The 27746-nt window shown below is 36.5% G+C and overlaps 1 protein-coding gene, 1 long non-coding RNA gene and 1 pseudogene across 2 annotated transcripts; 1 reads left to right on the top strand and 2 right to left on the bottom strand.

The window, feature by feature from the left end:
- Window positions 1-8771: 8771 nt before the first annotated feature.
- Window positions 8772-10073, top strand: LOC127131802 (uncharacterized). The gene is made up of 2 exons (XR_007806519.1): window positions 8772-9317; window positions 9757-10073. It is a non-coding gene; the product is annotated as an uncharacterized LOC127131802 (long non-coding RNA).
- A 949-nt stretch (window positions 10074-11022) lies between these two features.
- On the bottom strand, window positions 11023-14783 carry LOC127131789 (probable LRR receptor-like serine/threonine-protein kinase At3g47570). The gene is made up of 3 exons (XM_051060694.1): window positions 12001-14783; window positions 11514-11882; window positions 11023-11359 (listed from the first exon to the last, which is right to left on the bottom strand). Exons 1-3 carry the CDS (start codon window positions 14693-14695, stop codon window positions 11322-11324), a joined length of 3102 nt encoding a protein of 1033 aa, XP_050916651.1. The 5' UTR covers window positions 14696-14783; the 3' UTR covers window positions 11023-11321.
- Window positions 14784-22398: 7615 nt separating this feature from the next.
- LOC127104148 (pentatricopeptide repeat-containing protein DOT4, chloroplastic-like) lies at window positions 22399-26820 on the bottom strand (annotated as a pseudogene).
- Between the last annotated feature and the right edge of the window lie 926 nt (window positions 26821-27746).

Genomic DNA, 27746 nt, shown 5'->3' with positions numbered 1-27746 from the left:
TTAAGAAGATAGTCAGAAGTCTGCCAAAGAAATGGAGACCTATGGTTACTGCTCTGAAGCTGTCAAAGGATCTGAACAATATCAGCCTTGAAGAACTTGTTAGTTCTCTCAGAAGCCATGAGATAGAACTAGAGGAGGATGAGCCTCAGAAAAAGAACAAGTCCGTAGCGCTAAAGTCCAGATCTGAAAGACGGAAACCTGACAGAACCAAAGCTCTCCAGGCAGAAACTGAAGATACTGACGACTCTGAACCAGAAGACTCTGATGATGAAGAAGAGTTGTCCCTACTAACCAGAAGAGTTAAACAACTCTAGAAAAAGAGGAACAACAACTTCAGAAGACCAAGACCCAGAGGGGATCGATCAGATTCAACTTCAAAAGGTAAAGCTAACAAAGATATTACCTGTTATGAATGTAAAGAAACAGGTCATTACAGGAATGAATGCCCCAAGCTAAAGAAAGACAACTCTAGAAAAGAAAGCTTCAAGAAAAATACCTTTAGGACAAAGAAAGGACTGATGGCTACCTGGGATGATAGTGAATCTGGATCATCAGAATCTGACTCTGATGAACAAGCCAACGTAGCACTTATGGCTACCACATCCAGTAGCTCAGATGAAGAATCTGAAGAGGTATTCTCTGAACTTTCTCGATCTGATTTAGAATCATGCTTGTCAGAAACTCTTAGCTCATATCAGAAATTAAAACAAAAGTTTAAAAACATTAAAGGTTGTCTTAAAGCAAAATTTGAAGAATATAGTGAGCTTGAGATAACAATTCTAGCACGAGAAGATACAATCAAATCTTTAACGTTAGAAAGAGATGGAGCAAAAACAAAAAGCTCAGAATTAGAAGAAGCGTTGTCTCAAGCACCACAAACTTCAAATAAAATAATTTATCAATATGAAGAAGCCTTTCAAGAATTTCTGAAGAATGGGATAGATAGGAGTATTATGGCATCCATGATTTATGGAGTAAGTCGAAACAATAAAAAGGGAATTGGGTATGATCCTAAGGAAGATAAAACTTCTACCAGTGACCAGCTTAAATCTCCCTTTTCATATCATTACACACACACACACAAGAACAAAAATTTAAAAATGCTAGAAAACCCAAAGTTATAAGAAACTCTGGGAAAACTAATCTGAAAGGACCCAAGAGATTCTGGGTACCGAAAGATAAGATTATCTATGTTGCAGATATCCTATGCAGCAAAGTTCAGACACCAGTCATGGTACCTGGACTCTGGATGCTCGCGACACATGACGGGAAGAAAGTCTATGTTCCAAAGTCTGGAACTTAAAGACGCTGGATTTGTAGGCTTCGGAGGAGATCAGAAAGGAAGGATCAGAGGCTCCGGAACTATTGGTAATGGTACTCTTCCCTCTATATCTGATGTCCTTTATGTAGAAGGATTAATGCATAACTTGTTATCCATAAGTCAATTAAGTGATAACGGTTATGATGTAATCTTTAATCAAAAAACATGTAAAGCCATTAATCAGAACGATGGCTCTGTCCTTTTCACAGGTAAGAGGAAAAACAACATTTATAAAATAAATCTTTCTGATTTAAAAGATCAAAATGTTAAATGTCTAATGTCAGTTCACGAAGAGCAATGGGTATGACATAGACGCTTGGGCCACATTAGCATGAGGAAACTCTCTCAGCTAAATAAACTCGAGTTAGTCAGAGGCCTACCTAAACTGAAGTTTTCTTCAGATGCTCTGTGTGAAGCATGTCAGAAAGGAAAATTTTCAAAAACGTCTTTCAAAAAGAAAAATGTTGTTTCTACCTCTAAGCCTCTGGAACTTCTCCACATTGACTTATTTGGTCCTGTGAAAACAGCATCAGTCAATGGAAAGAAGTATGGACTAGTAATTGTTGATGATTACAGCCGCTGGACATGGGTGAAATTCCTAAAGCACAAGAGTGAGTCTCACTCTGTATTCACCAGTTTCTGTTCCAAAGTGCAAAAAGAATTTGACTCTAAAATTGTTAGAGTCAGAAGTGATCATGGTGGAGAATTTGAAAACAAAGATTTTGAGGAATTATTTGACTCTAATGGAATATCCCATGATTTCTCCTGCCCTAGAACTCCACAACAAAATGGAGTTGTAGAGAGGAAGAATAGGACACTCCAAGAGATGGCCAGAACCATGATCAATGAAACTAATGTAGCAAAGCACTTTTGGGCAGAAGCTGTAAATACAGCGTGTTACATTCAGAATAGAATCTCTATAAGACCTATTCTAGAAAAGACTCCCTATGAACTGTGTAAAGGAAGAAAACCCAACATCTCATATTTTCATCCTTTTGGATGCTCTTGCTTTATATTAAATACTAAAGAGCATCTGAACAAGTTCGATTCCAAAGCACAGAAAGGTATTATGTTAGGATACTCAGAACGCTCTAAAGGCTACAGAGTATACAACACAGAAACCAAAATTGTGGAAGAATCTATTCATGTCAGATTTGATGATAAGCTTGACCCTGAAAAGTCAAAGCTAGTTCAAAGTTTTGCAGATTTAGAAATCACTCTTGCAGGATCTGATAAAACTCCAGAAGCACCTGTCACTCAGAACTCTGAAGAAATCAAATCCCCAGAAATCCCAAAGAAAGTTAAAAGTCGTATCAATGTATCTGAAGATTTGATTCTGGGAAACAAGGACGAACCTGTCAGAACCAGATCTACCTTCAGGACTTCTAAAGATACTCCTCTGGGACTAGTCTCTCTGATCGAGCCTATGTCTTGGGATGAAGCACTTCAGGATAACGACTGGGTGGCAGCTATGCAAGAAGAACTAGATCAATTTACAAAGAATGATGTCTGGGATCTCGTTCCTAAACCCAGAGGCACTCACGTCATTGGAACCAGATGGGTTTTCAGAAACAAGCTGAACGAGAAAGGAGAAGTCGTCAGAAACAAGGCTCGACTGGTGGCTCAAGGTTACAGTCAACAAGAAGGTATTGACTATAATGAAACCTTTGCTCCAGTCGCGAGGTTAGAATCTATTCGTCTTCTTGTATCTTTTGCTATTAATCACTCTATCAAATTATATCAAATGGATGTCAAGAGCACATTCCTTAATGGTTATATTTCAGAAGAAGTGTATGTCAATCAACCTCCAGGTTTTGAAAATTCAAACTTTCCAGAACATGTTTTTAAACTTAAAAAATCTTTGTATGGACTTAAACAAGCTCCCAGAGCTTGGTATGAACGTTTAAGCAATTTTCTTCTGGAACAAAATTTTATCAGAGGAAAAGTTGATTCTACACTCTTCTGTAAAAACCTTAATAATGATCTCATGATATGCCAGATTTACGTTGATGACATTATTTTTGGTTCTGCTAATATCTCTGTTTGTCAAGAATTTTCTGAGTTAATGCAGGCTGAATTTGAAATGAGTTTAATGCAAGAACTAAAGTTCTTCTTAGGAATTCAAATTAATCAAACTCCAGAAGCCACGTATGTTCATCAAAGTAAATACATTAAAGATGTTCTGAAGAAGTTTGACATGACTGAATGCAACCCTGCAAAAACTCCCATGCACCCAACTTGCATTATGGAAAAGGAAGAGGTAAGCAACAAGGTTTGTCAGAAGCTCTATCGAGGTATGATAGACTCTCTTCTCTATCTGACTGCTACTCGTCCTGATATTCTCTTTAGTGTCTGTCTTTGTGCCAGATTCCAATCAGATCCTAGAGAATCTCATTTAACAGCTGTTAAAAGAATTCTCAAGTATCTGAAAGGAACTCCTAACCTGGGCCTGATGTATGAGAAAACATCAGAGTATAGACTCTCGGGTTACTGTGATGCAGACTATGCAGGAGATAGAATAGAACGAAAAAGCACTTCTGGAAATTGCCAGCTTCTGGGAAACAATATGATATCCTAGGCTAGCAAAAGACAGTCAACAATCGCTCTATCAACTGCAGAAGCAGAATACATCTCAGCATCACTGTGCACAACTCAGATGCTCTGGATGAAGCATCAGTTAGAAGATCTGCAAATCTTTGAGAGTAACATTGCTATCTTTTGTGATAATACTGCTGCTATTTGTCTAAGTAAGAATCCCATTCTACATTCCAGAGCCAAACACATAGAAATAAAACATCATTTTATCAGAGACTATGTTCAGAAAGGGATAGTAACATTGAAGTTCATTGATACAGAACATCAATGGGCAGATATCTTTACTAAGCCTCTAGCTGAAGATAGATATCTGTTCATCTTAGAAAATCTGAACATTAAAAATTGCCCTGAATGAAGTATGGCTCTGAAAATGTAAAATGAGACTCTGATATAAACAAATGTGTTTGTGCCTCTGACTCTGATACTTCTACCAGTTAAGAAGATATCTGAGTTAGAAATCTTCATGAACCAATCTTTTGGTATTCCTGAAGATCAGATACATCAAAACACGTGGAGCACTAAGCGTCTAACCCTAGAACTTCTAGACAGCTGTCCAAAAGAAATTCAAAGGGCAGACGTTTGAGTTCTCCTCGAGCAGTGTGCGTACTGTTGGGATTAAACATTCATTAATTAGCTATAATCATTTTTCCCCCAAGCGTGCAATCTTGAGCTGTGTGCTAACGCAATATTATGTGTCGTTTTGCATGTGTTTTAACTTAGGGTATTTAAACACTTTTCTCACATTTCACACACTTATCACTCTCACTCACTCTAAAACCCTAAACCTCTCTGAAGCATTCTCTAAAAAAAACTCTTCATCTTCATCAATCTTCATCTTCTTCTTCACCATGGACGCTCAACAACAACAAGTTTTTAACTTTTCTCAACAAATGGAATCAAGCTCAACTGCTTTAACATTCCCTCTGACTCAGAACACTCTGACCCATCTTCTCCAACCTTAGCCCAACTTCAGGCTCTAAACAAACAAACACAACCTGAACAGGAAGTTACTTCACCTCCTCCAGAACCTGAAGTAACTTCACCACAACAAACAACCAACATCCCTTCTGAAGACCAACCTTCTGAAGACCAACCCTCTGACCTTCCCACCTCTGATATCACCCCTCCAAACATCTCCGCTGAACCTGAACCTGAAGCTGAAACTGAACCTTTAGACCTAAACCCTCTTTACGCTTCACCCCAAAGATTTGAACCTGAAGCTGAATCTGAACCTCTCACATTAAATCTCAGCCCTCCAACATCTTCACCTCAAACCTCTGAACCAAACCTTTCTGTACCTACCCTTGAGGAAGCCATCATGCTGGTAGCAGGGGCTTCAGTACAAAAGGTCAAGTCTCTGACCACTAACTCTGAAGTCAGTGATGATCCTGACTCTGTAAGGACACACTGGAACAGAGTCATTGGCTGGATGACCTCTGAGGCTTTTAGACTGAAGAACATCTCTGAACAAGTCAGAAATGGCTACATCAGAGATGCTGAGGCAAGACTCCAGGAAAGACTTGCAAGAGAAGCTGAAGCCAGAAGGCTAGAGGAAGAGAGGCTAGCAAGAGAAGCTGAAGAGGAAGCTAGAAGGCTGGAAGAAGAAAGAGCAAGGGAAGCTGAAATCCTAAGGATAAAGGAAGCTGAAGCTAAGGCTCTGGCGGATGCAGAAGCACAAGCTGCTGCTGAAGCTGAAGCACAGCAGGCTCTGACTTAGGGGGAGTCCTCTTCTGTTATCCCTATGGTTCTCCAGACTCTGAAAGAACTTAAGCAAGATCAGAATGAACTCCGGGCCAGAATGGACAAGCAAGATACTGTCAACGACAACATCCAGAACATGCTTGCTCTATTGCTTCAGAGAATGCCTCCACCTCCGAACCCCTAGGCACTTAGGATATTTTTGCTTGCCTGTTGTTTTGTTTTGCTTTCTGATGTTTTTCTTGTTCTTGTTGCCTTTGTGCTTTTATCTGAATACAATGCTTTTTCTCTTAATTTATTTATTTTTGCTATGTCTTTTTGATTCTGACAAAGGGGGAGAAGTCATTAATAGCTCTGATGAAAATACAGTCTAAATACCTTAAGCACTCTGCAACATATTTTCTTAAAATTAAATTTATCTAACAATAGACTTAAGAAATTGCAGAAGGTATCAAGAAATTTCATCGCTTGGAAGCTCTGGTAAGAACTTCTGAACTCCCTAGCACTAACTCAGGGGGAGCTCTTATCTATCTGATCTGATATTATTCATGTTTCATCTGCTAATTAAGTTTGTTTTGTCATCATCAAAAAGGGGGAGATTGTAAGAACAAAAATTGTTCTACAACAGATTCCTTGATTTTGATGATAACAAAGGATGAAACCAAAAATGGCACCCTAACGAAAAGTTTCTAAGTGTGCAGGGTTCTAAAGAAAGAAGGAAGAAATCTGATGATGTCATCAGATACAGAACCAGATCAGATACAAATTATCAAAGTATCAGAAGCATCTGAACAAGAAGTAAGCTCTAGATGTTCTGACTCTGAACAACGCTATCTCTAAATTCCAGAAGTTATCAGCGCTATCTGAAGAATCCATCTGAACTTCAAAAGAGATCAACATCAGAAGCAAGATTCCAAGATTCTCCAGAAACACAAATACTCTGATCATGGAATTGCTAATCATGGAAGAGTAACGTTAAAGTCAAGTAAAGATTTGCAAATGGTTTTCCTAATAGAGAAAGAGACGTTAATCTCCAATTTCAATAAAGAAGATACTATATGTGGTAAGTAGTCATTTCAAGGAGAGAAAGTTATCCTGCAGAAGCTATTTAAAGTGATGGCGTAAATTCATTTTAGTATCCACCAGTTTCAACCACTACCTCACTGATATATAAATTGGGCTGCAATCAACTTTGAGGACGCCAACAAGCGAAAAACATACTGAAACATCAACGCTCAAGAAAAACACTCTTGCTCTCTAAGATCTTCACGAAGCTTTTGCTTATAACGTGAAAAACTCTTGTTCTTAATATTGTAATTTTTGCTTTCTTAGAAGCACTCTAGATTACATAAATCTTTTATCTATTGTTTGTTTATTTCCTCAAGTGACTCTGTGTAGTCTGTATACTTGAGAGGACTAAGAGATCTTTCTCTTAGACGTTGTTTGTAATCTTTCAAGATTAGTGGATTAAGTCCTTGTTGAAGGCGAAATCACCTCGGCCGGGTGGACTGGAGTAGCTTTGTGTTATAAGCGAACCAGCATAAAATCCTTGTGTGATTTTCATTTTGAAAAGCGCTTATTTTTCCAAACAATTCAAACCCCCCCCCCCCTTTCTTGTTTTTCTCACCTTCAACTCTATGGTTTAATTTTGAACTTAAAAAGAAACATAAATTACTACTACCACTTCTAATTAGCACACAAGAAACTTGCTTGAATTTAAAAAAGACATGACACAATTAAGGACCTAAAAAAAATCATGGCACCCTTATCAGAAATTTCTCTAAAAAAAGGTAAAGGAAAAGCTCTAAACATATAATGTCACACTTGATGAAATTCCAAACCAAATCTAAATATCCATGCTAACAAGCACTTCATGTGAAACAAGTATAATGAACACATGTGGACATGTAATAAAAAAGGTATGGAAGCACAAATTTACGAATGAACATAGTGTATGAATGTATATGCATCAATGCACAATTATGTGATTTTAAATAGGAAACCTAATGGGAAATCATGGTTATGGATGATAAAAAAAATGCAAGATTGACCAAAATAACTAAATCAAGCAGATTGACTATTAATTCTGAATTATGTACAAAACATGAAACCCTCATGGCTAAATGATCATCAATTCAGACAATGAGATGTGGATGAATGAATATTTACAAATGAATGAATGTTTACAAATGAATGACTTTAGGTGGGGCAAAATTTAGGATATGACAATATTTAATTGTGATTAGGTATTTTAATTTAATTTTAATAGAGAATACTCGATGTCGGATCGAGGTTTAAAATTTGTATTTTGTGAATGAATTGAATTTATTTAGTGAATAGTTCATCTAATCGATTAATTAAAATCGAATAGGTCTCATTGTAAGAAGACCCAAGAGTAAGCCATGTGAGGTTGATGGTGATACTTTTAAAAGCGATCGACTTACAAAGGTGATTGAAAATGGGCTCGACTTTGAATCGAGAAATATGTGATTTATTTTTAAATAATTTAATATAGAAATTAGAGTGATTATGGGATAAGGGTTAATATGAAAATATAACTCAAATCATGGTTCAAACGAACTTAGGAATTACACAAGTGGGTTTAATCAAACACATTCAAGATGGTATCTTAAATAAATTCTACAACTTGAAATAATGATTAATTTTTAATTAACAAATAAAGCATTTAAAATAAAAGTTGAAAATAAATAAAATAAAAATATTGTTTTTTAAACAATGATACTTTAATATATATTTTATATGTATATATAAAGATATCAAATAAAATAAATAAATGAACAAGCAAAAATAAAAAGAAAATGGGCTAATGGTGATGGAAGCCCAAATCTGGACAATTTACTTGAAACAAAGGGGGTTTAAATAACAAAAATGGTCTTTGAGCCCAATCTGAAGGCCCAAAACGCAAGAAGTGATGCTGAGCCCGGTCAACCTTGTTGACCTCCAATGAAGCTCTTGACCGTCAGATCCACTGATCTGACTTGGTCAAACGAATGGGTGGAATCTGATGGCAATGCATGATAAGGAAACTATGGGGAGTCCATACAGGATTGTCTGGTTGACCAAGGTCAACCCAGGCGTGGCCTTCATACATGGAGCCACTTGGCGCACATGCGCCCACTCCCAACACCATTTAAAAAGGAAAATGGAAGAGAATGGTCTCATTTGCTTAATTCTTTCTCTCTCTTCACTCAAAACTCAGAGTTGCTCTGCAACTCTCGCCTCACCTCTCCATCTTCACCACGGCCAACACCTGCCGGAGAAGACGGTGGCGGCCGGCCAACCGTGGCGGCGCCGCCTTCTTCTCCGGCAACCCCCACCCCAAAACCTAAATGTCTAAACACAAACCCCGCCTCTTTTTGGCCGGAGAATCCAAATCCGGCCTCTTTTTAACCTAAATACTCTTCCTCCGGCCGGATCGGCGCCCCTCTGAAAATGGAGATTCAAAACTCCGTTCGATTCTCAACATTAACCACGCGTGGCAACTGCTAATGGATTCGACACGGCGAGCGGTAAGAAAACAAAAAAAACACCCTAACCCTAATTTATATTTAAACCCAGCAATCACTATGATTTCATGAAATTAACAAAGGGGTTTTGTTTTAATTACAGCAATGAACAAAATGACATATGAGTTTCAAGAGAAGAAGGAGAGAAGAGAGCTACTTGGTTTGCGTCGTCGGCGGTAATAAGTTCTTCTTCTCCTTTAACTTTTCGTCCTCTTCTGCTCTGTCTTCTTCTTTTGGAATGTTGTTTGTTCTTTTTATGGTTGTGTGAATGTTAATTGGAAAAACTATGGTTGTGGTTCCTTGCCTTGTTGATCTTTCCGTTCTCTCTACTGTTCTCTGTTCTGGGTATTTATGTTCTTATGATGATTTTTTTTAAGTCTTATGATGAATTTTTTTAAGTCTTAAAATTATTTGTCAATTTTTCTTTTCATCCCAGATTTTATGGGATTATTATTTTGTGGATTCTATGTTGTTTGAATTGGTTGCGAAATACCTTTTTGGGTGTTTACTTTGGTTCTCTGTGCAAAGCCTTAAACTGATTAACTTATCCATATTTTCCAGCTTTTTTTAAGTGCTTATTTGAAAAGACTTTTAATCTTTGAGTTGATTTTGCAGGTCACACAAATGAAGAGGCTTTGATTGAAAGGAGAAGTATGCGCCAGCTTTTGGAGGAGGTTAGATTTTGGGCGTTTCAATTCCAAAGGGTAGTTCGACCTGCAGGACGGTCTTGGAAACTGGTTTCAAAAGGCTTTGCCTTCAATTTTGAATTTGCAGCACAACACTTAATTACTTTGACGTAACGTTTTGCATTTTGGATAATTGTATTAACTTTGGGACTGTTTGTAGCATATGTACATTTTTAATTTAAGACCTTTTTTGGACAATTATGTAAATGCTTTTGGACTATTTATAACATTTTGGATTAGAATTCATTTTTTGTAATTAACCCTTTTTAAACATTTAAACCTTACCTTAATATTTTATTTGTGTTAATCAATTAAAGTGCTTAAACTTTATCTGCCATAAACAATCAACCAATAGTTACCTGTAGTTATATTACTATTGGCAAAAATAAAAACGCAACCAACCAAAAATCTAAAATGAAATATGTCACAAGTATTACAAATTTCAACTTTAATCACAAAACCAACACATACACATACCTATGGTGACTTGATTTAAAACCAACACATACATGCTTAAAAAAAATACAAACTTAATTTAAGGACCTGTGAAGGGTTTTAGAAATCTGACACATATATTTGAGATGTGAAAATGAGCTAATAACAAGTGATCATAGAAAAAATAATCACGGCTCTTTAATACTTACTAATAAGACAATGGATTTTGGATCAATAATGTAAAAGAGATTTGAATCACACTTTGACTTGCAATATTAATTATGGACATGTTGGTGGGAATGAGCCTTTTTAAAACTAAAAGATCTCATGGATAAACCAAAATGGGCCTTGTTAACCAAAAAATCCCAAAATGCACATACCATCCCATGCTTCAGTAACAACAATACGAGACAAATGCAACAGATATTTTCTTGAGTCATGTACAAGGATCTTAACAGATGAAATGTCACTGAAGATTTGATGTCACTGAGAGTTTTATTTAGAATAATCATGTGAGTATTGAATGTGCCTTTAGAAATGATGGGGAGTTTGGAGTAGCTTAGGGCTGAGAAACCCTAAGACAGAGTTTATGCCTTATAACATCTGGTGATGATTGTTGGTGAGAGATTTTTCTTACCCGGACAAAATTGGGGTATGAAACCATGGACTAATGACTTACATACATCTAACTCAAATAACACATATTAGTTGAGCTACTCCACCTACCCAGATAAAAACCCGAATAGTATCTGTATCATCATGAATGCAGTATTTCATTGTGAATTTCATTCAGTTAAATTGATTACAAACTGATACTTCTAGCTTATATACTGGTGTACCAGGCTAAGTTTATTCTACTGCATAACATACTTATCCAGCATACATGAGTTATAGTAGTTGCCTAACATGCTTATGCAACATACTTGAACACAATCTTACATGTATTTTGTATGGTATAATCTTTCTAGTAATTAATAGAGACTTTAAGATAATGGATGAGTTTCTTAACAAAAGTTCACCATGCTTCTCAACTTCTCTTTCCACAAATGACTTGGAAATTTAATCCACCTTGAAGTACTTGTTATGAGTGTCAACACCTGAAATTCAAATCAAGTAGAAACCCACTATTACCTTTGTATTTTGTACTTTAGCATTTTTGAAATACACAATAAGATTATAAAAAATCAAATTATAACTCTTAGAAAGAAATTAATGACTAGTTATGATTCAACTAAGCATAAAAAGTCTCACCAGTGAAAAAGGCGTTTTTGATTATGCTAAGTTCTCTAGTGACATCAACAATATTCATTCTTTCTTTCGGTGATTCGATTGAACAAGTAAGTCCAATTCTAAACAGTGAAACCAAACCCTCCTCTACATTGGGAGCAAGATTCTCATGATTTTCATCTTCTATTTCTACTTCTCCATCTCTAAATACAAGATGTGGGTCCAAAATCTTTATTACATTATCAGGAAATGACACTGCTACAAAATTATGCAGATTTTGACCATTTTCAAAAGCTTCATCGATGGGTCTTCTACCAGTTAGAACTTCCAACAGAAAGATTCCAAAGCTGTACATGTCACCGAGTGTGGACACTTCAGAACCCATTCCGTACTCTAAAATATGTATCAAAAAATGTGAGCACTATGTAACTTGTAAAATGTTAAATCTACAAAAAAAAATAACAGTGGAGAATTCAAAGAAACAAAGGAGGATTCAAGGTTTTGAACATACCCGGAGGAGTATAGCCAACAGTTCCTTTTATTCCAATTGTACTAGTATTCTTATGAGAGGTACCGCCAATGGCTGAGACAAGTCTTGCTATGCCAAAATCACTCACATGAGCAACCATGTCATCATCTAGAAGGACATTGCTTGGCTTTAGATCAGAATGAATGACCACTTGCTCACAATCTTGATGAAGATATTGTAATGCAGATGCAACATCGATAATGATGTTTAATCTATGACCGAGGTTCAGTGTTGTTGGATGCTCAACATTTAAAATCTCAGGATGCAACCATTGTTCTAAGCTTCCATTTTTCATGTAATCAAAAACTAGAGCTTTAAACTCTTGACCTTTGTAATCCGTACTAACACAACATGTTAAAATCTTGACTAAATTTCGATGTCTTATGTTTTTGAGTGCATTACATTCAACAACGAAACTCTTGTGAGCTCCCTTCTTTTGAAGGTTCAGCACCTTTACAGCAACAACATTATCTTCTGAAACAAGATTTCCTTTATACACAGAACCAAAACTTCCTGATCCGATCAAGTTTTCAGTCGAGAAACCATTAGTTCCTCGATGCAAGTCTTGGTATGAAACCTTAGCTAGCTGATCAATTGTTGGTGAATCAAAAGACCTATTTTCATTTTTTTTCCTCATCCAGTAGATAGTTATAACAAATAAAAGTACCAGAAGAAAAGAAACCACACTAACTATCACTGCTATCAATTTGAATTTATGGTGTTTTGCTTGTTTCCTACCCTTGATAGGGCATGGTGGTAGATGCAGTTGTGAAATACCTCCACAAAGTTTACTGTTTCCAACAAGTGATATTTGGGTTGCATTTCCAAAGACACCATCTATTGGTACTTCACCTTCCAACATATTAAAAGAAACATTCAAATATTCTAAAACTGAGATGTTTTGCATAACATCAGGAATTGATCCACTCAATCGATTTCTTGAAAGGTCTAAATACTGAAGGCCTTTGAGAGAAGCCAAAGTAGACGGAATTGTTCCATTAAAGGAGTTTCCTTGCAAAAGAAGATATTCTAAGCTTATGCATTCAGCAATGGTTGTAGGAATAGCACCAGATAAATGATTCTCTGAGACATCTAGCATATCAATATTTTTTAACATTCTCACTTCTTTTGGTAAGCTACCACTCAAATAGTTATGTGACAAGTCCAATGAGTTTGATAAAGAAGAAAGGTTAAAAACTTCTAAAGGTATGGTTCCTTTGAGCTTGTTGTGTGAAAGTTCTAGATATTGTAATTGTTGGCAGTTCCCTATACTTGGAGGAATACTTCCATCAAACATATTAAGATGTAAATCCAAATAATACAATTGACTGAGATTGCCTATAAAGGGCGGTATATTTCCTAATAGATTGTTTCCATCCAGTTGTAATTGTTGTATCTTTTTGAACTTCCCAAAAGTAGTTGGAATCATTCCTTCAAAGTAGTTGAATTGCAAGCCCAATAGAGTTAAGCCAATTAGGTGTCCTAACTCTGCAGGAATTTTTCCTGATATCTTGTTAAACCCAAGATATAGTTCATTGAGTTCAATGGATAAATTTCCTATGGCATTTGGGAGAATGCCTTGAAAATTATTATGGAATATAGAAAACATATACAACTTTGTACAGTTTGCCAAAGAATGTAAAAATTCCAAATCATTAGTTGAATTTCCACCTAAATTATTGTATTCCAAATTCAAATATTGCAGATCTTTTAGCCTTTCTAGATTTGGAACTTGTCCGACAAAATGATTTTGACTGATATCAAATTCTACAAAGGAAGATGCATTTATAATTGAAGTTGGAATTGGGCCAAAGAATTGATTCCCTCCTATTAGAAAATGTTCGAGCTTGGAAAGGGTGTGGAACATGTTGGATGGAAGAGAACCATATATGAAATTCTTTGTTAATACGAGCGCAGTAAGTGATGACATATTGTAAAGACAAGAAGGAATCATACCAGACAAATTGTTCACTGCACCAGTTAAAATTGTCAAGTTTTTGAGGGCGCATATTTCTTGTGGAATATCTCCCTCTAAGTGGTTATAATTAACTGATATCTCTGTTAAGTATGAAAGATTTCCTATGAATGAAGGGATTCCTCCGGTTAAATTATTTTTCCAAATGTAGAAGGATTGAAGGTTTTTCAAAGAGCCAATTTCAATTGGTATTTTACCAATCAAACTATTCCCTGCCAAAAACAAGCCTTTGAGATTGGAACAATATGTCAAGTTTTTAGGAATTTCACCTGTAAACGAGTTCTCAGCGAGATGAAGTTGTTGCAATTGCAGCAACTGACCCAACTCCTGTGGGATTTCTCCAAAGAAGCTGTTGCTGTTAAGGTTGAGATATATCAGAAAAGAAAGATTGCCAACATGGGGAGACAAGGATCCATGTAACTGATTTCCTGTTAAGTTCAACTTTATAACTCTTTGATGCAAGGGGCTGCATGTGATTCCATACCACTTGCAGAAGTGAATGGAAGTATTCCAAGACTCAAGAGTTCCATACGGATAACTAGATATTGATTCTTTGAATTTGAGCAATGCCAAATGATCTGTTTGGTTTCCTAATGCCACTGCCACGGTTTTGTTTGGACAAAACCAGATTAAACTTAAACTGAACAGAAATAGAAGATGAAGACACAAAAGTATAGGTGCCAAGAGAGAAAAAGGCTTCATTTGATGGAACAGTAAGAGGTTTATGCTATATGTTTGACTTTATTTGGATTTGATAATTATATGGTAATAATACATAACAAGCATCCATTTAAATACTGGGGGCATGAGTTATTGCTGAATGTGAACTTAACTCTTTTTATTAATTTCACAAACGAGATTATATTGAAAAGTCAAGACAATCAATCAAACAAAGATAAAAAATTATTAAGATGATAACACCCGAACCACCCTTTTGTCAATAGATTGGACCTAGTGGATTAAAAAAATACTATTATTTGATCAATTATTGGATTAAATTACTAAGAGTTTTGCATTTTGTTGAAATGATTCCTTAGGTTAATGTGTAATCTATGAATGGTTACAAATCAGTGCATATAAAATTAGCATGATGGTATTACCAATCAGAAGGTGTGTAGGAGAATTGCGGTCCAAAACGCAGCGGAATTTAAAATTTCTCTTTTAATGATCCTTACGAATGGGCATGATCAGTGATAGAATCGTTACCTTTTGTGGCGATTGTAACCTTTGGTGCATATCTCTTGTGACGATCAAAACCTTTGATGCAGATCCACGGAGCGATCACGAACGTTGAACGATGACAACGTCTCTACTCAGTCCACACGAACGGATTCCTTCATTCTTAGGGCTAGCTGATACGAATGAAAGCTTTGAGTGAGAGAGAGAAAACGAAAATAATGCAACCGCCAATGAATGCTTCTGCACAAGGGTTCTATTTATAGAACCACTTGTATGGGCTTCAAGCTAAAAAGTCCACTTAAGTGTATTTTGGCCCATATCTTATAATATACCCAAAATCACTTAAGCCCATGATACCTTACCATATTTCGTATTTTACTTAAGTACACCGTACCTTACGATGTTCTACAACTCACTTAAGTGCACCGTACCTTACGGTATTCCTTAGTTACTCTATCTCTCATCAATCCGTCCTTTGTGTGTGACCCTGTAGGTTTTCGCGACGTTGGCAATTATGTTAAATCACGCATTTAACATAATAAACAGTGAACGGTATCTAGCAACACATCACTGCTACCCAAGACACGAAAATGTCATGTGATCTGACAAATCCTTCTTTGATAATACTTATGTGCATAATTACCCTTTTGCCCTTATGTCTATATTGAACACAAGACAGACCGTATCATCCTTGTCCAGTTCAATATTGGGCCCATAGACATTTATCCTGCTATGCAGGATGGGCAAATTCCATATAGGTCACTCATGTCCCTTAGCATGCTTCGTGGAGTACCCATCAACTGTCTTTATGGTTATCCAGTTACGGACAACGTTTGATCAGCAATAAAGCACTCGACTCTACATCTAAGGTCCATAGTGGTTTCAGGTCGAAGAGTGGTATACACCATTATCACCATGAGAATAACTTATGACACTTTGCATAACTTTCTATATAGTATTCTCATAGCGGGTCAATCCGGTATAAATATTACTCTTAATATTCATACTTATGTTTAAGACTTGATAACTCCTTATCCATGATCCATGAGATGTGATCATCAGTCTACGTACATAATAGTCTTAATGCTTTAATGCTATCCCATTTCACAATAAAGCTCGACTACGGATACTTTAAGAATAGTGTCCTTATGTTTAATGTGATCTCATGATCAAGTCACACTTGATACATTAAACGGACTAGCTATTCTAGGGACTTTATTAAACAAACGTAATAAATAAAAAGTCTTTTATTATTTGATACAAGTACCAAAGTTATTGACCTCTAGGGCTTACACCAACAATCTCCCACTAGCACTAGAACCAATCAGGCATACCCCTAATGTCCATAGATCTAGTATGGACATCATGCTTCTGCTGCACAAGAGGCTTTGTCAGTAGGTCAGCAATATTGTCAAGTGTAGGTACTCTGCATATTTTCACATCTCCTCTATCTATTATCTTTCGAATGAGATGATAACGCCTAAGTATGTGTTTGGATCGTTGGTGAGATCTAGGCTCCTTATCTTGTGAGATAGCACCATTGTTATCATAATAGAGACCAATGAGATCCACAATGCTAGGAACTATGCCAAGTTCACTAATGAACTTTTTGATCCAAACAGCTTCCTTTGCTGCACTTGAGGCAGCAATATACTCGGCCTCGGTTGTAGAATCAGCAACTGTATCTTGCTTTGAACTTTTCCAGCTCACAGCACCACGTTTAAGCAAAACACATAACCAGATTGCGATCATGCATGTTAAAGTGTCTCAGCACTTTGTCTATGTATGTACTCTGACTTAGGCCAAGCAGTTTTGTGATCCATCTCTATAGATTCTGATTCCTAATATATAGGCTGCTTCACCTAGGTCCTTCATAGAAAATCATTTCCCCAACCAAGACTTTACTTGTTGCAGGGTAGGGACATCGTTTCCAATGAGTAATATGTCATCTACATATAATACCAGGAAAACAATCATGCTCCCACTAACCTTCTTGTAGACACAAGGCTCATCTTCATTTTTGATCCATGAGTAATACATCACCTTGATCAGTTATGAGATATCCATATCTCTCAGGTAGGTGACGTATCCTGCCTGACCTACGCTGGTCTTGTTCTACTTGAGCAGGTTGCTCTTACACAACTACTTGTGTTTCCTACTCTAATTCCTCCATAGGTGTATTAATGCTTTGTGATTCTTGAATTTCTTCAAGCTCTACTTTCCTCCCACTGATTCCTTTGGAAATAAAATCCTTTTCTAGGAAAACTCCAGTTCGAGTGACAAACACTTTGCCCTCAGAAGGATTGTAGAAATAATACCCTCTTGTTTCTTTAGGATACCCCACAAATAAGCATTTGTCAGATTTTGGCTCAAGCTTAGTTGAAACTTGTCGTTTCACATAAACTTCGCAACCCCAAATCTTCATGTAAGACATATGTGGTTTCTTACCACTCCATATTTTATATGGTGTCTTCTCAACCTTTTTGGATGGAACACGGTTAAGTGTGTAAGCTGCTGTCAATAGTGCATGTCCCCAAAAGGTGTTTGGAAGATCGGCGTGACTCATTATGGACCGGACCATGTCTAACAGGGTTCGATTTCTTCTCTCAGATACACCATTTCATTGGGGTGTTTCAGGAGGAGTATGTTGGGATAGGATCCCACACTCTTTCAGATGGTCATCAAACTCTAGGCTTAAATACTCACCACCTCGATCTGATAGAAGAGTTTTAATATTCTTACCTAGTTGGTTTTGTACTTCATTCTTGAATTCCTTGAACTTTTCAAAGGACTCCGATTTGTGTTTCATTAAATACACATAACCATATCTACTGAAATCATCAGTAAATGTGATGAAGTACTGAAAACCTCCTTTGGCTGATATGTTCAGTGGTCCACATACATCAGTATGTATGAGGGCCAAAAGATCATTAGTTCTTTCACCTTTTCCTGTGAATGGAGATTTTGTCATCTTCCAAGTACTTTGGGCAGTTTCTCTTCCAGTGTCCGGTCTTACCGCAATGGAAGCAGGTGCCTGCCGTTGCTATGCCTCCACTAGGCTTCAAAGCAGCAACAGTGGGTCTGGGTTTGGCAACTTCCTTGCCTTTCCCTTTATCACCCTGCTCGGTGGACCTTTTGTTCTATCTCTTTCCAGTTTTGATCATCAGAGTGGACTTCCTTTTAGTCTTCAGATTCTGCTCAGCAGTTCTTAACATGGCTAGTAGTTCAGGAAGACATTTGTCCATATCATTCATACTGAAATTTAGGACAAATTGAATGAATCCATCTGGCAACGATTGCAAGATCAAATCAGTCGCAAGTTTATTTCCTAGGGGAAAACCCAACTTTTCAAGGTTTTCCCACATACCCAATCATCTTGAGCACATGGGGACTTACAGGGGCTCCCTCAGCTAACTTGCTTTGAAAAAGGGCTTTTGAAACTTCAAACCTCTCATGCCTTGCTTGCTCTTGATAGAGCATCTTCAGGTGTTCGATCATATCAAATATTGTCATGTTCTCATGTTGCTTTTGCAATTCTGAGTTCATGGTAGCTAGCATGAGACAAGCAGTTTCATTGGCATCATCGGCATGCTTCTTATAAGCATCTCTTTCTGCCTTAGGTGCAGAACTAGGAGGTTCCTCTTCAGGAACAGGTTTCTCCAAGACATACAACTTTTTATCATGTTTGAAGACAATCCTCAGGTTTCGGTGCCAATCCAGAAAATTTGTCCCAGACAATTTTTCCTTGTCAAGGATTGATCGCAAGATGTTGTTAGAGGTGTTTGTTGTCATGCTAATATACATGAGAATTAATGAAAATATAAGTATCATTGACATATTTAATTAGGCCTTTAATTAAATATGCTCCCACTATTTTACTCATAACAAATGACCCTTATCATTTGATTCGGAAAATCCCGTTGGAAGATTTTCTAGTGGGTCGAGATCCATATTTCACTTCGTTCTAAGTCCGCGTAGGCGGATTACACAAAACTAGGTTATTTAGGTAGGAACTCCTTCCAATTGTATCTCATACAACTCTCGAAAATTTCAGTTGGGTGAATAACTCCTTATTCCAATCCATCATATGGATCATTCCCAACTCTTGCTTCTAAACATATATAATATTATTATATTTAGTTAAGTTTGACCCATTGTCTTAACAGTTGGATATTACAATTATCCCATCGCACCTTACTAATATAGAACATGCACCTCGCGTAGGCGAAACCTACATTATCCGATACTAGTCTTGATGAGTGCTAAAACTTGGAAAGCAAACATATATAATATTATCATAATTTGTTTAGTTAAGTTTGACCCATTGTTTTAGCAGTTGGATTTTACAATTATCCCATCGCATCTTACTAATATAGAATATACACCTCGCGTAGGCGAAACCTACATTATCTGATACTAGTCTTGATGAGTGCTAAAACTTGGAAAGCATAAACTTAATATTTAATTTGAGGGAATTGCAATTATTCTGATCTCACCGGCTTATTTATCATATAAATCGTCTCTCACATGCATTAACATACAATCACATGCATCAACATACATACACATGTATCAACATACATAATGAAACAGTTATAGCCCCTAGCGCAATTGTTCTCCCAAGCCAATGAGAGAACCTAAGCTAACCTAATAACGATCTAAGCTTCTCCAAGCAAGATCTTCAAGGTTGTCCTCCTTTGATATTGAATTCTTCTCTTTCTTCATAACATTACATTACATAAAAGAAACTCGTTTTACATACGAGGGAGTGAGATGAGAAAAGAAGTTACATTAAGAGATTAAAAGAGAGGCACGACACGCAGGTCGAATTTTAAAACCCAAAACAAAATAAAGGAAAACTAAGGCCATAACCGATCACCACAAGACAATAATGATAAACACATTATTATTATTATTAATTTTAATTCTTTTAATGAATTAAAACCAAATTAAATTTCGGCGACCGATCACACTACGCAGAGTTAACCGGGGGTCCGCTGCCCGGTCAGCGGGAACGGGTTAACCAAAATGTGTTAACGGGTTACTTGCTGAAAATCTGCCTAGGAATTGAATTATATTTTCGTGTTAACGAGTTAACCAAAATGTGTTAACCGGTTACATGCTGAAAAATCTGTCCAGGAATTGAATTCTGTTTCAGGTTAACGGGTTAACCAAAATGTGTTAACCGGTTACATGCTGAAAAATTTGCCCAGGAATTGAATTCTGTTTCGGGTTAACGGGTTACCCCAAAAGCGTTAACCGGTTACCACTGTTGAAAAAAGGAAAATTGAGGATTTGATACTTTAAAGCACAACTCTTGCGCAGTCACAACCCTAATTGCATAACCTTTTTGACAACACAACCCTTGTGCCGTCATTAACCCTAATGCACCAATTTCAGACCGTCAAACACATCTCGATTGTTGATTCAGTATGATTGATCAACATGTCATTGCTTCACCAAACTAATGTCGGATCAAGAAGCAAACGACCATTGATCGCTCAAAGGAAAACAATCATTAAGTGTTTGAATGAATGAAATAGAAATAGTATATCATATATACCGTATTTTGCATCAGGATTACTTATATCATATATATAACTTGATCGATCTCAATTTAATTACTCGTTTATTCTTTGATTCATTCTGTCTTTTAATCGTATTAATACAGAAAATACATAAAATAAACAGCTATCAGATGCATGGTTTCGTAAGTGGCTCTGATACCACTGTAGGAGAATTGCGGTCCAAAACGCAACGGAATTTAAAATTTCTCCTTTAATGATCCTTACGAATGGGCATGATCAGTGATAGAATCGTTACCTCTTGTGGCGATTGTAACCTTTGGTGCAGATCTCTTGTGACGATCAAAACCTTTGATGCAGATCCACAGAGTGATCACGAATGTTGAACGATGACAACGTCTCTACTCAGTCCACACGAACGGATTCCTTCACTCTCAGTTCTAGCTGGTACGAATGAAGGCTTTGAGTGAGAGAGAGAGAGAGAGAGAGAGAGAGAGAGAGAGAGAGAGAGAAAACGAAAATAATGCAACCGCCAATGAATGCTTCTGCACAAGGGTTCTATTTATAGAACCACTTGTGTGGGCTTCAAGCTAAAAAGCCCACTTAAGTGTATTTTGGCCCATATCTTATAATATGCCCAAAATCACTTAAGCCCATGGTACCTTACCATATTTCGTATTCTACTTAAGTACACCGTACCTTACGATGTTCTACAACTCACTTAAGTGCACCGTACCTTACGGTGTTCCTTAGTTACTCTATCTCTCATCAATCCGTCCTTTGTGTGTGACCCTGTAGGTTTTCACGACGTTGGCAATTATGTTAAATCACGCATTTAACATAATAAACAGTGAGTGGTATCTAGCAACACATCACTGCTACCCAAGACACGAAAAATGTCATGTGATCTGACAAATCCTTCTGAGATAATACTTATGTGCATAATTACCCTTTTGCCCTTATGTCTATATTGAACACAAGGCATAGACCGTGTCATCCTTGTCCAGTTCAATATTTGGCCCATACACATTTATCCTGTTATGCAGGATGGGCAAATTCCATCTAGGTCACTCATGTCCCTCAACATGCTTCGTGGAGTACCCATCAACTGTCTTTATGGTTATCCAGTTACAGACAATGTTTGATCAGCAATAAAGCACTCGACTCTACATCTAGGGTCCATAGTGGTTTCAGGTCGAAGAGTGGTATACACCATTATCACCATGAGAATAACTTATGACACTTTGCATAACTTTCTATATAGTATTCTCATAGCGGGTCAATCCGGTATAAATATTACTCTTAATATTCATATCTATGTTTAAGACTTGATAACTTCTTATCCATGATCCATGAGATGTGATCATGAGTCTACGTACATAATAGTCTTAATGCTTTAATGCTATCCCATTTCACAATAAAGCTCGACTATGGATACTTTAAGAATAGTGTCCTTATGTTTAATGTGATCTCATGATCAAGTCACACTTGATACATTAAACGGACTAGCTATTCTAGGGACTTTATTAAACAAACGTAATAAAGACAAAGCCTTTTATTATTCGATACAAGTACCAAAGTTATTGGCCTCTAGGGCTTACACCAACAAAGTGAACTACTATTAAAATATTATTTTTAAAAACAAGTTAAATATTTTAAATAATTTTTAGAAATAATTATAATTTTTACAAAAATATGAAATCAACCACTGACCTGAACCTGCGTCGAGACACATTCTTTAACCATTCCATTACCATCTATCAAGTTTTGCATAGTATTCCCCTGCTTCCACTTGGTTACAGATTTGTACAAATTAGCCATTGATACATAACTTGCAGAATTTCATGGACTAACGTCTAATAAATTGGCAGCTGCATGTCATGGATCCTGCAAACACAGCAATGAACCAAACGCTTTGGCTTGGACTTCTAGAGGCATCGCCTGAATTGTATCTAAAGCTAGATCAAGTTGCTCAACTCGACCGAGAGTCCTACTAAACAAGTATAGTGTTCTACACAAGGAGTTTTTCTAAAATTTGTTTGCATACTTTTAAAGTACTTAGTCCATCTTCAATCAATCCTGAATGGCTACAAGAACACAAAAAATTAGGGTAAACAATGGCATCTGTTATTTCCTCCCTGAAGTTGTCATTTTTCCAAAGAGGCTAATACCTTCATTCCTCATCCCATGGATGGCATAACTATTTATCATGAAGTCTAGAGAGTTAAATCTTTATTTTTGACCCTTTCAAATACTTCTTTTGATTTGTCAGTACTCCCACATTTATAGTACATCTGTATAAGAGACGCTTGAACACGTTGGTCCAATTCAAATCCCTTTTCAAAAACGTATTGTTCAATCTCTTGTCCAATGCTGAGTGATCCCAACCAAATCAGCACAAGCTAATAAAATAGTTGCAAGGGTTGCTCCATTGGTTTAATTTCCGCTCTTGCCATCCTTCTAAAAGGACTCAATGCTTCTTCTGGATGACCTAAATAGGCATATCCTGCAATCATCAACGCCCATGACAAAAACACTCTTTCCTATTTTTGGATCAAATGTCCTTCTAGTAATGTAAGGTTGCCACAGTTTGTATACATAGTTATAAGCAAGTTTCCAATGGAATCCTCTTCATCATACCCACAAACGAATACAGCAGAGTGAACTGATGAAGCTAACAAAAGCTCTTCGGATCGTAGGCAAACAGAAATAAATTCAGAAACACAACAAAGTCAATGCCAATGTTTTGATGCTGCATTTGAATTTGATTAAATAACTTGAACACTTCCACAATACTCCCAACCTTCATATTGTGAAGGCAAAGATGTCTAGTTCTTATTTTAATGATGTCAAACCTTTCTAGTCGTCCATAACGTGTATGTCATCATATCATAAAATACATTCATCCCCTAACATGTTCAAAGTATAAGTTCAACGTATCTAGGCATATAGGAGCATATCATAGATGTGAATCATGCACTTGATCATCATTAATACCCTCGGTTCATAAGAGATTGGTTTAAATTGATCAAATACATCTCAAAACTCATTTTTGATAGTTTAAGAGCTGTGAGTCGACTCATGACTCGGAGCGTAACTCTCGGGTCTGAACAGGTCGAGTCACATGTCAACTTAATCCTGGGAAAACTGAATGAGTCGACTCATCCACATGTTGCGTCAACTCATTGCCTATTCCCATTTGAACCATGTAGCCACGGGTCTGAACAGGTCGAGTCATAAGTCGACTTAACCTTGGAAAAACTCTATTTGAATCGATTCATCCCCGGTTTGAGTCGACACATCGCCTGCTTCACTTCAATAATTTTGCCTCGGGTCTGAACAGGTCGAGGGACCTGTGTGAACAGGTCGAGTGATCGCTGCTTGGACTCAATTTTCTGCTATGTAATTATGCAAAATAATTATGTTATGTCTGTTATTTGGTCCATGCATCATATGAATATTCTAGAGCATTTTCTTCAACAAATAACAAGAAAAGTGAAAGATATACACCAAAGTGATCTTCATCTTCATTCTTCATTGCATTTCCCAACAAATACACATAACAATTTTTGTTGATCATTGTGCATTGTTGTGGTGATAACGTCCAAATAGGATTGTGTAATCTTAGTTTGGGTTGAGGCTTTGTGTGGGTTTTCTTGAATAAAATCATTGGGGTTTTGTCCTCTAAGAATTAGGGGGTTTTGCACTAACTTTTGCCTCACAAATTCAGCCGAGTGAAAAGTTTGAAGAACGGTGGGTTCGATCAAACAAATAACGGTAACTGAAGGATTGTGAAAAAAGCTTAGGGTTCAAGCGACTTGCGATCGAAATCAGTAGAGTTGATGTTTTGGAGAACGTGGAGTTCTTGCAATAAGGTAGTTGTAACCGGAGGTTTGTTCAAAGCGCTTGAAGGACTTGGTTCAACTTGAATCAAGGGAAGAGAAGCGAATAGGATCTGCAACAACACTAGGGGTTGATTGGTGGTGATCATTTGTTCTCTTGTATCAACTTTGCAACTTAATAATAAATATATCTCAATTCTAGATTTAGAATTGAGGGCAGACGTACCCTAAGTGGGGACAGTAGGGGAACTGCCTAAACAAATCCGGTGTTGTTCTCTCTTTTTCTTAACTCTTTAAATTCTGAATTAATTACGTTTTGTATGAAATTAATAGTAAAATCAATCTCGCTTGATAGTTGTGCATAGTAGTTGTTCGATAAATTGGTGCACTCACTTTGATTGCAACTGAGTAAAATTCTGCACATTCAATTTGAGTGAAATTGAGACTTGATGAGGAGTGCTCACCAAGTGTTCGATAAAATTAATCTCACACAAATCTATTAATATTTTACTTGCTCTCTTATTGTGTTAACGCATTATTAGAGGTAACGCTATCAAGGATTGTGGTAGTTAATCGATTGATTTAGATAGTGGTTGATTATCTCTATCGTAGTTATTCCATTCGGTTTCACGCATATCCGATCTTTCCATTAACGGATCGTTTAGACGATTGTAATCTAGGAAACTTTCGCAACTGTTGAAAACATTTTTAAAAATAGCTAAATTTTAAATACTGATCTATTCAACCCCCTTCTAAATCGGTACTATTGTCTAACACATATAACCCCCATGATAGTTATGGTACTTTTCATCGAAAAAGTCAAGTCGCTTCGCATATAACTTTTTAGAAAATGAGTAACGATCCTAAAGGGGCGTACAATAGGGCGCCTATTTTTACCGGTGAAAACTATAGTTATTGGAAAGATTGTATGCGTATCCATATCAACTCTATTGATAGAAAGGTATGGAAAGTCATCCAAGATAGTCCTACGGAAATAACCATGACCAATGCGGATGGTGTTGTTATACCTAAACCTAAAGCACAATGGAATGAAGAAGATGATAAAAAGTATAACTATGATTGGAAAGCCAGAAACATACTCATCACCGCCTTAGGTGTTGATGAGTATTATAGGGGTTCCCATTGTACTAGTGCTAAAGCTATGTGAGACTCATTGCAAATTACCCATGAGGGAACCAATGATGTCAAACTAGCTAGAATCAACACTTTAACTCAAGAACTTGACATTTTTCATATGGAGGATGGTGAAACCATTGCCAATATGCAAAAGAGATTTTCTCATCTAATCAATCGGTTAAATGCTCTTGATAGAACTACCCCTAATGATGTTTCTACTAACAAAATCTTAAGATGTCTTAACAGGGATTGGTTAGCAAAGGTCACCGCGATTAAGGAAGTCAGTGATCTAAGAACATTGGACATGACAACATTGTTTGGTAAGCTTCAAGAGCATGAGCAAGATCTCATGAACCTTGAGAAACACGAGAAGAGTAAAAAGAAGGAAAAGAAGGAGAAAGCTAAGGACACTGAAAGGAAGTCTATCGCTTTAAAGGCTTCAAGATATAAGTCATCCACCAATGATATGTGTGAGAGTGAATCAAGTGATGATGATAAAGATTTGAATGAAGACATGGGAGCTTTCGCAACCGTTGAAAACATTTTTAAAAACTCTAAATTTTAAATACTGATCTATTCAACCCCCATTCTAGATCGGTACTATCGACTAACACATATAACCTCATGGTAGTTAAGGGACTTTTCATCGAAAAAGTCAAAAACTCAATATAATGTATTGACATACCTTGCCAGAGAAACTCAAGAATTCAAATTGGAAGAATAATCCGGTAAAATTGAAACAAATGTAGACAAACTCGATTCAAAACCAACAACCAACATATCTTTTAAGAGGTTCAATGTCTTGTCTGTCAAAGACTCATGATAGTAAGCGGAATAAACAACATTCCACAAGACAACACTTCTTTGTGGCATTTCATCAAACATCTTTCATGCAGATTCAATAATGGAACACTTTGAATACAAATAAACAAGTGCAGTTCGAACAAAGGTATCAACTTAGAAGCCAAGTCTAAGGACATGATGAGCATGAAGCATTGTACCGTGTTGAATGGAAAGGAGGTTGGTATGGGAATTGAGGATTAAAGGGTAGGTGAAGGTGTTGGCCATGGACACCAGAGTGATTCATAAACGAATAAACTTTTTTTTATGTGAAGAACCCATTATTGGTACAGTCTGAAATCATCAATTTTCATTGGTAAGAGGGCCTTCAGAATTGGAAGTTGGCAAAAGTTAAGAACTCAATCTATCTTCTCTCTCTATTTTTTAATGTATTTAGTTTATATAAATAATGAATTAGGAGTATATAAACTAATTAATTACTAACAAAATATCCAAAATAACATTTTATACATGCATTTATACACAACAACCTCGTAGCAAAATCTGCAATATGAAAAGTACACAATTTCATAAGCAATAAGGCGATCAAAAGAAAAATAATTTTTATTAATAAAATTTGTATTTAATTTATTTTCTTATTCAAATTATCATTGTGAAAGTTTTTGAAGGTAAGAAGTGATCATTGTGGTGAATTAAAAAATGAGTCATTTGAACTATTTTGTGAAAAATATGGAATTTTCCATGAGTTCTCCTCTCCTAGAATTCCACCGTAAAATAGAGTTGTAGCGAGAAATAACAGATCTTTAGAAGAAATGGCCAAAATCACGATTCATGAAAACAACTTACCTAAGTACTTGTGGGCAGAAGCTGTAAACACAATATGTTATATTCATAATAGAACCTATATCAGACATATTCTAAATAAGACATCATATGAGTTGTTCAAGGGAAGAAAGGCAAGCATTTCTTATTTACATCAGTTTGGATGTACTTGTTACATTCTAAACAATAAAATATATCTGAAAAATTTGATGTTAAAGCTCAAAAGGGTATCGTTTTGGGATACTCTTAACGCTCTAAAGCATACATAGTGTATAACTCTGAAACCAATAAGGTCGAAGAGTCAATACACATTAAATTTGATGACAAAGAGCCTAACAATAAAATTATAGAGATAGTTCAAAAAAATTCAAAAATATGTGTATTTGAAGATACATCAAAAGCTAGAGGTCCCGAAGCTGAAAATTCATAAGCAATCAATCCATCTAA

The sequence above is a fragment of the Lathyrus oleraceus genome, chromosome 1 (assembly GCF_024323335.1).
Source record: "Lathyrus oleraceus cultivar Zhongwan6 chromosome 1, CAAS_Psat_ZW6_1.0, whole genome shotgun sequence".
Classification (NCBI taxonomy): domain Eukaryota; kingdom Viridiplantae; phylum Streptophyta; class Magnoliopsida; order Fabales; family Fabaceae; genus Lathyrus; species Lathyrus oleraceus.
Note: the sequence above shows the minus strand (reverse complement) of the source record. Positions and strands in the feature narration are given on the sequence as shown.

Bases quoted from the DNA above. Each gene is read 5' to 3' on its own strand.
- LOC127131789 (XM_051060694.1), bottom strand. From the start codon at position 14,695: ATGAAGCCTTTTTCTCTCTTGGCACCTATACTTTTGTGTCTTCATCTT. The intron at 11,883-12,000 runs GTATGTTCAAAA...TACATATTTTAG, and splicing joins TGTTGGCTATACTCCTCCGG to AGTACGGAATGGGTTCTGAA. The intron at 11,360-11,513 runs GTGAGACTTTTT...TTTGAATTTCAG, and splicing joins CAAAAACGCCTTTTTCACTG to GTGTTGACACTCATAACAAG.